The following is a 12,429-nucleotide window of genomic DNA, read 5'->3' as shown; positions in this document are numbered from 1 at the left end:
TCCGCCTAAAAAAAAAAAAAATAAATAAAAATAAAAATAAAAAATAAAAAATAAAAAAAAAATGCATCTCTCCTTCTCTCACACTTTTATCACATTTCATTTCTACAGAGATGGCACATACCACAGGCAGCCTAGAATTATACTCATTTGTGTTTTTGGCCATCTCCTCCTGATCCTCCCACCCCCATACCAGAACCAGAGCTCCTTGAAAACATGTACCTCATTGTACCTCTGTCTTTCCCATAGCCTTCCAGGTGAAGTTATTATAACATACGTTCTAGATATTTTCTTTCAAATTATATTCTCTGCTCTCCCCATAAAAATGCCTTCCAATTCAGAGTTAAGAAAACAAGTACCTTGCACATAGTAAGTGTTCAATAGTTGTTGAATGAATAACTTAATTACAATTTGTTGAATTGAATGGTTCCCACATCTATAATCTAAGCCCTATATATGTTGTTTGCTACAGGACACACACACTTGGGTATCTCATTGACGTCTGGAATTTAGTATGCAGGAAAAGTTTACTATTTTTCCCATGACAGAGATAAATAAGATGTACAAATACCATTATTGCTGACACCCTTCCATTGCCCTACTCCTCCAGTTTGTTCCAGTCCTCTCCCTCCTGGCCCTTCACATCTAATATTCATAATTGTCTTGATGACAGTTTCTTTGCAAGATTTTCGTTTCCTTGGAGCTTTAAGAAGGAAACGGAGAAGAGGCATGATTTCTAATATCTTTCTCTGAGTTAGGAGGAAAGGAAGGAAGGAAGGAAGGAAGGAAGGAAGGAAGGAAGAGAAGGAGGGAAGGAGGGAGGGAGGGAGGAGGGAAAGGAGGGATAAAGGTAGGAAGGGAGGGAGAGGGAAGAAAATGAGGGAGGGAAGGTAAGTGATACAGTGGGAAAAATGCAGGCTTGGAGTCAGACAGACCTAGGGTTGAACTCTGGCTCCATTGCCTGCCAGCTGTGACTATGGATAAGTCTTTCTGAACTTCCATTTCCTCATATGTAGAATGAGGATGCTAGCACCTAGCTTGTTGTGAGAATACAATGAAGCAATGCATGTAAGGAACCCAGTAGAGTGCCCTCATTGTCGTTATTGAGAATTAAAGTATAGGTGTATTTGGAAGGTGTGAGGTCCACTCCAATTGGCTGAATTTTCTTTATGAAGTGAACAAACAGAATTACTTGCTGAAAGTAAGTGGAACAAGATAGTCACTCAACCTTGACGGAAAGGAGTAGTGATCTGAAGCCCTGGATGTCTAAACTTACTAATAAAATCATGGGGAAATGACTGGCTCCACATAGTTGTACCCAAGTTAGCTTCGTTCATATGTATCATCTGTAGTGTGCCCTTTTTGTCTTTCTACACATCCAACTTTATCTCCAGCAAGGCTGTTAACAACCTTAGAGTGGAGACCAGCACTAGTTCATTCAGTGCCTAGGACAGCACAGGAAATCTGTTTCTGCGATTTAATCCATCTATCTCCGTTCCATCCTCCCCCACTGAGCTAATGCCTCATCCACATCCCACTTGAATCTTTTGCTATGTTTTCAGTTGCAGTAACAGAAAATCCCAACTTAGATGACTGTTTTTAAAAAAGGAAATATATTATCTTGCATATAAGTTCAGTAGTGGGTGGCTTTGGAGCTGATTAATTCAGCAGTTCAACAATGTCATTAAAAAATCCTGATTCTTTCCATCTCTCTGATTTGAAACCTTGGCATGTTATTTAGCAACTTTCATGGTCACAGGGTGGCTATTGCCGGTCAGGCATTGTTTCCAGACATGGCAATATTCAATGGTAAAAGAGGAAGGCCTCTTCCTGTATGCTTATTTTTATCATTCAAGAAACCTTTCCCAGAATCTCTCCAGCATACCTCCTCTCACATCACAGTGGCCTGAATTTCACCATGCCTATAACTAAGCTGATCACTGGCAAGGGAGATAAAATGACCATGAGTGGCATACAGGAGCACAGACCCAAGCGGAGGAGGGTGAAATACCTTAAAAATGGGGATTCTTTCCACAAGGAGGAAGAGGGAGATGACTATTGAGTTGGTAAGCAATTCTATCTGCTACAACCTTTTACTGAATAACCCACTCCTTCCTTATGCAGAGATCTGATCATCATTTTCTAACTGGAAGGTCTGGTTGGGGATATCATCCAGGTGTACAGAATGAGGGTGGGTAAGGACCTAAAAATATTTCCTCCACCAATGTATTATAGGGGCCAGAAACTCCATTAGATATGCATTCCTTTGCTTTCTTACTGTTGCATCCTTGTAAAATGCAAGTATTCCAGGTCAAAGTGAAACTGGTGACAGTTCTCTTTGGGAAGCTACTAACTGGAAAGAGGCACAAATAAATTTTCTGGGGGAATGCAAATGTTCTATATCTTAACCTGGGTGATGGTTATATGTACGTTTACACAGGTGTATTAGTTTCCTATGGCTGCTATAACAAATTACCACAGACTTGGTAACTTGAAACAATACACAGTTCTTCTCTTACAGTTCTGGAGGTCAGAAGTCTAAAATCAGTTTCAGTGGGCCAAAATCAAGGTTTCAGCAGGGCCATACCTGAGCAGGAACAGCCATCTTGTGGCTGTGAGAGACTTTAGGGGAGAATCGATTTCTTTGTCTTTTCCAGCTTCTAGAGTTGTATTGCTTGCATTCCTTGGCTCATGGCCCCTTCCTCCATCTTCAAAGCCAGCAGCCTAGCATCTTGCTTCAGGCCTCATATTGCCTCCTATTTCAGAGTCAAAACTCTCTCTGCCCCTCTCTCATAAAGAGACTAGTGATCACATTAGGGCCCACCTGGATAATCCAGAATAATCTCCCCATTTCGAGATCCTTAATTTATTCACATTTGCAAAGTCTCTTTTTCATATAAGGTAACATTCATCGGTTCCCGGGACTAAGACCTGACATTTTTGGGGGGCATAATTCAGCTTGCCACAGTAGGTAAAAATTCATTGAGCTGCAGTTAAGATTTGTGAATTTTACCTCAGTCAAGAAATGCACAAACTTCTGGAAAAGAGTAATGATTTACATTCCATCATAATAATGAATTAAAGACCTAGCAGATCTACTGTCTTCCTATTGAGAGGTCCATGGATCTGAGTAGAAAGAGAAGAAAAGTGGGATTGAGTACCTAAAAGGGAGGTAGGAGCCTCAAGTGTGGGTCTAAAGACAAAAATAGGCTGACCACTAGTCATTCTAGAGATTCTGGGAAAGGTTTCCTGAATGATAAAAATAAGCATACAAGAAGAGAGGCCTTCCTCTCCTGCCATTGAATATTGCCATGTCTGGAATGAAAAGTAGATGCATTCTGACTTTTCACCTTCCTCGCAGACACCAACCTTGGCATGTATACAAATCTTTCCTGTATGTGCAGGATCAGTTCCTATCCCACTGTGGTACCTGCAGAATCTGGGCTTCTCACACTATCTGAAAGTCCCTGAGAAGGAGAGAGTTATAGTAACTAAACAACCAGGCCCTGAGATGCATATTGGCTAGGAATGGCAGGGTCTGACACCGTGAACTGTGCAAAGAGAATATGGGACAGCTGTCCAGGGCCCTCAGTGACGGGTAGGAGTTAGGGAAGGCCCTGCCCAGCCCTCTGAGTCATAGCCATAGCCATCCTCTGAGGAATGGACACCGCATTGTGGGGGTTGGGGTTGAGGGCTACGTTTATAGATAAGTACTAATGTCTAGACTGCTGTAAGGGGAGGTGAAGGAGGGCAGAGTCCTGAAACCCCAGAGCTTGTAGGTTCTGTCTCTATATTTTCTATGCCCGTGAAGCCTGAGCCTAGGCCCTGTGGGAAGGACAGTCAAGAAAGGAAGATTACTTTGTTGTTGCTGTTGTGGGGGTCCTGGCAGCTGCAGAGACAGAAATATCTCTAATTCCATGAGCGGTCATACGAGGCAAGAGAAGCTGCTTACAGCATGGACTTAGTTTCAGGGATTGGACAGAGTCAAGAGCTGGGGTGAGGAGGTTTACCCTAGGTAGGGGTGATAAGATGTCAGCCGCCTATTCCCTCGACATGCATGTCCTGCCAGAAGAACCTGTCCCCGGGCTGGGAATCTTATATTACCTTCCTCTCCAACGAGAAGAGAAGTTCAAGGCTCACAGACATGTGCACACACAGCTCAATGCACTCAGCTCCCCTGCACCACTCCTGCCCCACTATCTACAGGAGATTGACTCCTGCTGTGCACATAAGCTGGGATAATCGGGGTTTCTAAACATCAGCTTCAAGAGTCCAATGTCCCAAGTGGTGGGCGGCTTGGGGAAGAGGTACTCTTTCCCATACCCTTGGCTTTTGTGTGGCCTGGAGTTGCTGATATAAAGATTGGAGTGTGACACAAGGTATTCCTTTCAAAAACACAAAGGCCTATACTTTGAGCCCTCCCATTTCAATCCCCCACCATGCTTCACCTTTAAGACCTCCAACTCCACTTTGATCCCAGTTCTCAGGTTCAAGGCCTCATAAGGCCAAAATCCTGAAGTTACCCTTCTCAAACTCCCCTGCCTTTAACATCATCAGAATCAACCTCCTACCCTCACTCTGTCCCAGCAGCAATAGCCTGCTAATCTTTTAGCCACTAATCTTTTAGGCACTAATCTGCTTTCCAAACTCTTGGCACCTGAACTATTTATAGCAGTGTTTCATGCCCCCCCAAGAACCCTATTCTTTTCTGATGACCCCCACCAATCAAAACACTCAGAGGACTGTGGGTATAAGAGGCTGGGGAGGCAGGCATAGCAACCAGAGCTGGAGACTGATGTGAACTTCATCTCTCTCCCCAGGTAATATTCCAAAGCCCTTGACTTCTAGCCCATACTAAACCCTATATCCCTTGCTCTTAGCATCCCCTTAATATATCAGGCAGCAGTTGAGGGACACCCTTCCTGACATAGCCTATAGACATTCAGACCTAGAGACCCTCCAAAGACCTCTGGAAGCTCCCCTAAGCTCACCCCCTGGGCCAGGCTCAGTAAACATCAAAGGGAAGCCCTAGAGAGACACCTCCCTCTCTCTAAGGATTCCCACCCAAAGGCCTAGCCCCTGGGGACCTGGACGGGGATAAGAATGGGAAAATCTAGGGAAGGCAATGAGAGGGATGAGTTGGTTCAAGGAGGACTTTCAACCTCCAAAGAGACTTCTGTCACCAAAAACTGAGAGTATGAAGGCACCAACCCCTTCTCTCTCACACTTTTCTCCATTCTTTGTTGACAGTCAAGGCCATCATGAGGTGAACTCAGGCTCAGGATCCATTGCAGGAGCAGAAGGAGACAGAATCCATTCATTTGTTCATTCATTCATTCATTCATTCATTCATTCATTCATGTATCCCACAAACATGTCTTGGCACCTAGTGTGTGCCAGGGGATGTCTAGCCTCATACAGACCAAGAAACACATTTTTCTCAAACTTTTCTGGATGGAAATCTCTGTCCAGACTCTTTCCAGAAAAGTTCCTTCTCTCTGAGGGCTCTCAAGAGTTCCCCAGCCATTCTAGGAAGTTTGGCCCTTTCTGGAGAATAGATAGTATGGTTAGTCAATGATTTGTACAAAATAGGAAAGCTTTTTTTCCCCTCTTGCCCAAGATGGGCAAGAATATGGCTGAAGAAGTACCCTTGGCAGAAGGGAGAATAGGAGGTACTTGATGTGGGTGAGGTGTCTGTCTAAGGAAGAAAGGTTACATCACACTAGGTGTATATGGATGGTATGCTGGAGTGGGGTGAGAAGAATAGAAATGAAATGATTGAGCCTTTCTTCTTTCCCTTTTCCCAGAAAAGGCTCAACATCAACTATATAGCCAACATGTCCAAGTAAGAACTCCTTCTAATCTTTTGAACCTGTGAATTGCTCCCTACCCCAATCCAAGTATTTCCCTTTGGGGTAGGGGGATTTCCAATCTCTCCCTAACTTGTGTCCTTGGATTCTATCCCAATTATCTCTACCTTTGCCCCATCCTATGCTCCTGGAGCCTCTTCTCCTAATCCTAAGAATATTTTTTTCTCCCCACTTCCCTTATTTCCTCTTCCCTGCACTTCCAACCCCCCTCTCCATCCTCTTTCTGGTTTTCTCCCCATAGGGTGTTTAAGAAGACCAGCTCCAATGGGAAGGTGAGAGAACCTGGCCCAGCTGGGCAAATGAGAGGGCAAAAGGGATAGGTGGGTACATCCTTCAAGGTCTCAGGGGTCTGTGTTGGGGGCTTCAGGGGAATCCATTCAAAAATGATTGTGAGAATAACATGGGAAGTTGTTCCACAACAGCTCTCCATCTACCTGGGGAAACGCGACTTCGTGGACCATGTGGACATGGTGGAACCCATTGGTCAGTGAGTCCAAAAAGGGGAAGCCTGGGGAAAGAGGAATGGAAACTAGGGAGTAAAAGAAAGTCCAGGAGAGACTGTGCAGAAAAGGAGGCAAATTAAAGGGAAGAATGGGAAGAACCATTTCAGGGATCATCTTCTATTTCATAGTCTTGAGAGTTTTTCCTGACCAAAGTGCTGTCTGTCCTTCTCTCCACAGATGGTGTAGTCCTGGTTGATCCTGAGTACTTAAAAGGTCGAAAGTGTAAGTGAAATCCTTGTCGGTCTTTGTGTGTTTCAGACAGGTAACCCGATGAGCGGATTGCATCAGAGTATAAGAAAACCAGAAAGTGGCAGGAACTGTGAATGCCTTCTCTGGTGGAGGCTGACAACTGGGAATTCCAGCCCAGTGTGGCCAAATTTTATAATTGTTAACGAGGAACTGTAAATGAAGCTCAAAATAAGACTTTTAGAGGCCCAAAGTGTGAAAAGATTATGGCGCCCCCTTACCCAAATCATATTCAAAGTAAATATCTAAAGCATAAATTAAATTTTATTTTTCAAAATTGCACAAAACTTACACTCGTGCTGAAATTAAAATAGCTTCTTTCAGAATTTCGGATTTTCTCTATTATTACTGGTGGTGCCCCTGCTTGGCTATTGATCTAAATCTTAGACTGCCTATCGAATGATCCAATAAGTCAGAAATCCATATTTTAATGCACATTTCCTGATTTTCAAATGTTGGCAACTCACTAAAAGACTTTAGAAGCCTGGATAGATTATAAACTTTTTTTTTCTGTTGGCTAGATGTGACCTTCAGGCTGCCATTTTGCAACCTCTGGTATACGTGTTTCCATCTCCTTTTTTGTGTAGGGAAACGGACTGACCTTTTATTCAAGAAAAAATTCCCAAACAAAAACCAAAACAACAACCACAGGAAGTAACCATAAGAAACATTACTCTGGCAGCAGTACTACAGATCAAGATTATGCTGATTTGTTTTTGTTGTTGTTGCTGTTTTTTTTCCTTTTAATTCTCACTGTGGATTAACCCCACTGTGATCCAACTAGACTGAAAATTGGGGTTGATTTGAAAAAGGTGCTGAATGGGTTGATGAGTACTAGTTCAGATGTAACCGTTAGATATTGGAGAATAAAGTAGCCTAAATCTCTCAGATTAAGCAGTGTGAATAAGCAATCAAGTTGGTTTTAAATATCAGAGGAACTTTGGGATAGACTCACAAATTAACCAACTTGTTTAAGGTTCCCAAGTATTCTATATTTCTAAAACCTAAATCATTTTTTCACATTTCTACAAAATCTTCACAAGCTCTGGAAAGAAATCTTTTTTTTTTTTTTTTTTTTTTGAGATGGAGTCTCCCTCTGTCGCCCAGGCTGGAGTGCAGTGACCTGATCTCAGCTCACTGCAAGCTCCGCCTCCTGGGTTTACGCCATTCTCCTGCCTCAGCCTCTCGAGTAGCTGGGACTACAGGCGCCCGCCACCTCGCCCGGCTAGTTTTTGTATTTTTAGTAGAGACGGGGTTTCACCGTGTTCGCCAGGATGGTCTCGATCTCCTGACCTCGTGATCTGCCCGTCTCGGCCTCCCAAAGTGCTGGGATTACAGGCTTGCGCCCCGGCGCCCGGCCTGAAAGAAATCTTTAGTTAAAAATATATGTTGTTCCAGGAAGAGAATGAGTTTTTCCTTTTATTCTAATCTTTTTTAATGTCCCCTTAGTAGAGTTTTATATTACTTTTCATTTAAGTTGTGCATATTTCTTGTTTATTCTTAGTTTTTCAACATGGTTTGTTACCTCTATGAAGACTGTCTTGTTTGCATCACATTTTCTAATGTGTTTTTTATCAAGGTACATTTGTGGATGTAAAATATGCTTAATCTATACTGTGGAGTGATAAAGGCCAGTGATAGGGCAGTATATGTGATAGTGTGAACAAATTGTTGTTTAACAAAAATATATCTAGAATCTCTCTCTGTATAATTTCTTACAACTGCATGTGACTCTACAATGATCTCAAAATACAAAGTTTAACTTCAAAAGGCAATGAGAGAAAAGTAAAAAATACCTAAGGTGGCCTTGTGTTCAATTCTAGCAACAGACAAAGTTGAGAAGCACACATAACAGATATTAACAGTAGTTATCTGTGGAACATGATATATTATGGTGGAGCTTTGATTTGTCTTTTTGTTTGTATTTTCTGATGCTCAGACAATTAACATATATTTTGTAGAATAAACACAACTATACATTAATAACTTTAGAATAGATACTCACTTTAAAAGAAAATAAAAACAAGCTATTTCCTAGCATGCAAAAAAAGGACAATTCTAAACTGCTAGAGAGCCAATTAGAGCTTCAGTTGGGGGTAGGAGTTGCATGATGCAGTTAATGTCTTAGTCTGCTGCCCTCCGAACAAAGGAACAGAAAGCAATTCAAAGAACAAGTCATCTGATTAACATCCTTACCTCAGGTGCTACTAGATCCCCTTCTGCCTCACCCATCCTGACCTTTTTTTCTGTCTCATTCCTCATCTTTTTCATTTCTTCTCTCACCCTGCCTCCTACCAGCCACCTCTTTTCCTCTCCTTTTCCTTTCTGTCTTTTCCTTTCCTTTGTGCCTTATTTTCCTTTCTTTCTCTTTCCTTTCTCACACTATAATTGGCCATAATTGAGAACAAAGGTGAATCTATTTGTTGTCTTTTGAAAATTATTAGGTTTCTCTCCATTGTAGAAAAATTAGAAAACATAGATGAAGGAGAGACTGTGTAACCTTACCATCTTTAATCACTTATCTTTTGATCTTATTCATATTTTCTGTGCAAACATCAAAATTTTCACTAAAATGCTATATAAAATGCTAATAATATTTTATAATCTTTTAAACCTGTGTCAATATATACAAATCTATAACTTTTTAAGTTGCCTAGTACTATATTGTATGGGGATACCACGATGCCCTGCAATGCACATCTTTTTCATACTTGTTCAATTATTTCTTTAGGTTAAATGCCTAGAAGAGGAATTAACGGCCAAAAGGCATTCACACATGTTTAAAGCTTTCTATACCCATTGTCAAATTGCCCTCTAAAAGGCTTATACCAATTAAATCTCACTCCTGCAGTGCATGAGGCTTCCCATATTGCCCCAGTCCTTATAAACACTGATATTATCAATACTTTCAGGCTTTGCTGTATCTTTTGAATATAGGTTCATTTTCCTCGTTCTCAATTTTAAAAGCAAATAATCCGGTGTTTGATGTTTTGAGTTCTTAAAAATACCAAAATAAGTTGCTTTCTACTCAAGTGCTGCTGTTGGTAGTTTTTTTTTCTTTGGGTCAGAACCCCTGATAGAAGTAAGGTTACACATTACTGTTGTATATCTTTCCTTGCCTCAACCTCTGTCACCCTGTACTTGGACAGGTATCCCTCTCTACTCCATTCTACATTCCATTAACACATTTCAGATGCTTTCTATCTGCCTCTCACTTGATTTCTTTCAAATCTTAGATACCAGTTACAAAGTATGAGTTCAGTCATAACTCTTCCATTTCTGTCAGTATCATCATCATCTTCATCCACATCTATAATTATTTTGAAGTTTCCAAAGGGATTCCTTTTTTTTTTTTTTTGAGACGGAGACTCACTCTGTTGCCCAGGCTGGAGTGCAGTGTGTGCTGTCAGCCCACAGCAACCTCCACCTCCCAGGTTCAAGCGATTCTCCTGCCTCAGCCTCCCGAGTAGCTGGGATTACAGGTGGCCACCACCACGCCCGGTTAATTTTTGTGTTTTTAGTAAAGACAGGGTTTCACCATGTGGGCCAGCCTGGACTCAAACTCCTGACCTCAGGCTATCCGCCCGCCTCAGCCTCCCAAAGTGCTGGGATTACAGGTGTGAGCCACTGTGCCCAGCCTCCAAAGGGATTTCTAATACATCAACTCCTCACAACCATCCTATGAGTTAAGTTGAGCACCTATGAGCCTGAGCTTTGGAGTCAGACAGGCCTGGGTTGAAATTCTGAACCATTGCTTAACAGCTCCGAGCTCACTTTCTTTGCCTGTAAAGTGGAGATAATAATACTTCAGAGGGTTGTTTCAAGGTCTAAATAGCATATGTAGAGTTATTAGAGCACTCCTATTATTGACAGGTGTAATAACTGAGACCCAGAGAAATCAAGAGATTTGTGCAAGTCCTATTCAGGTCCAGGTATTCTGACCCTAAATATTATTGTTTCTCTTTTTCATGATAAAATATTTCAGGCATAGAGAATTATGTAATGAATACCCTGTACTCATCACCAAGCTTTAAAAAGAATAACAGAAACAAACTAAAGCCTCCTGTGTGTCCTTCCCTGATCCAGTTTGCCTTCCTCCCTCCCTACTCACTGCTTCTCCTCTTTCTCTCCTCCCTCCCCAGATAACGACTATCCTGAATTTGGTGGTTATTATTCTCTTGATGGCTCCATACTTCTACTCCATATTTATGTGTCTATGATCAACTTTGATATTGTCCTACATGCTTTTAAACTTTATATAACCGGTAACAGACTGTACCTATCATTCTGCAGCTAGATATTTTGTTCAGTAGCTTTTTTTTTTTTGGGGGGGGACAGAGTCTCACTCTGTCACCCCTGCTGGAGGGCAGTGGTGCAATCTCAGCTCACTGCAACCTCTGCCTCCCGGGTTCAAGCGATTCTCCTGCCTCAGCCTCCTAAGTAGCTGGAATTACAGGTGTATGCCACCATGACCGGCTAATTTTTGTGTTTTAGTAGAGATGGGTTTTCACCATGTTGGTCAGGCTGGTCTTGATCTCCTGTTCTCAAGCGATCTCCCCACCTAGGCCTCCCAAATTGCTGGGATTACAGGTGTGAGCTACCGCGCCCAGCCCTGTTCAATAGATTTTGAGATTTAACCATGTTGACACAGGTCTTAGTCTGTTTGTGCTGCTACAGCAAAATACCTGAGACCAGGTAATTTATAAAGAACAGAAATTTATTTTCTCACAATTCTGAAAGCTAGGAAGTCCAAGATCAAGGCTCTAGCAGGTTCTGTTGTCTGATGACGGCTGCTCTCTGCTTCCAAGATGGTGCCTTATTGCTGCATCCTCCAGAGGGGAGAAACATTGTGTCCTTACATGGTGGAAGGTGGGAGGGCAAAAGGTCTCCTTTATAAGGGTCTTAATTCCGTTCATAAAGGAATTTATGAACAAAGAAGCCCCATGATCTAATCACCTCTTAATGGCCATCTTAATACCATCACAATGGCCATCAAGTTTCAACTCCTGAATTATGGAGAGGCCACATACAAACCATAGGGCATTCTTTGAAGTTCTAGTTCATTTATTTCAACCTTGGTTTAGTATTCCATTATGTGAATATACCATACATTTTTTACCAATTCTCCTGTTGATAGATTTTTAGATTATCTCCAGTTTTATGTTCTGACACACATTGATGCGATGGTCATTATCATATGTATCTCTTTGTAAACATGAACAAAATCTCCTTTAAAGTCAACTTATTAGGTCATACACTACGAGCAGATTTAATTTTACTGGATAATCCCAAATAGTTTTCCAAATTGATTGCATTAATACTCCCACCAGCAGTATGTAAGAACTCCTTATGCTCCACATCTTCATTAACACGTAGTGTTGTCAGATTTAACATTTTTTGACAATCTGATGTGTGTGAAAGCTTATCTCATTGTGGTTTTAATTTGCGTTTATCTGATTACTAATGAGACTAAATATGTTTTCATGTGTTATTGGCCATTCCTTCACATTCTTTGCACACTTCTGCAAGGGCCTTTTCACATTCTTTGCACACTTTTATACTGGTACATTATTATTGTTGACATGTGGGAGTCCTTACATATTTTGGACGCTAAACTTCAGTGTGTTATATGTGTTGCAAAGATTTTCTCCCAGGCTTTCCATTTTTTCTTTGTTTGTAAAGACTTTGAACATAAAGAAGACTTTGTTTATAAAGACTTTTAACGTAAATCTTACTGCAGTCAAATGTATTAATAATTTTTTTTTTTGTGCCCATAGCCTTCGATCTTTTTTTTTTTTTTTTTTTTTTTTTTT

The 12,429-nt window shown here is 41.4% G+C and overlaps 1 protein-coding gene across 2 annotated transcripts in view; it reads left to right on the top strand.

Moving 5' to 3' along the window:
- Positions 1–1,911: 1,911 nt before the first annotated feature.
- ARR3 (arrestin 3) overlaps positions 1,912–12,429 on the top strand; it is a 19,423-nt gene continuing 8,905 nt past the window's right edge. The window contains exons 1-5 of one of the 2 annotated variants that reach the window (XM_017867044.1): positions 1,912–2,063; positions 5,805–5,842; positions 6,109–6,139; positions 6,290–6,350; positions 6,548–6,592. In XM_017867044.1, the coding sequence (XP_017722533.1) occupies positions 2,016–2,063; positions 5,805–5,842; positions 6,109–6,139; positions 6,290–6,350; positions 6,548–6,592 (223 nt within the window). In that variant the 5' untranslated portion in view covers positions 1,912–2,015. Of the gene's footprint in view, positions 2,064–4,749; positions 4,818–5,804; positions 5,843–6,108; positions 6,140–6,289; positions 6,351–6,547; positions 6,593–12,429 lie in introns of those variants that run through there. The other variant, XM_017867042.1, reaches the window with a different exon arrangement.

The sequence above is a fragment of the Rhinopithecus bieti genome, unplaced genomic scaffold (assembly GCF_001698545.2).
Source record: "Rhinopithecus bieti isolate Rb0 unplaced genomic scaffold, ASM169854v2 scaffold_3714, whole genome shotgun sequence".
NCBI lineage: Eukaryota > Metazoa > Chordata > Mammalia > Primates > Cercopithecidae > Rhinopithecus > Rhinopithecus bieti.
This window is presented reverse-complemented; position numbering and strand designations above follow the sequence as displayed.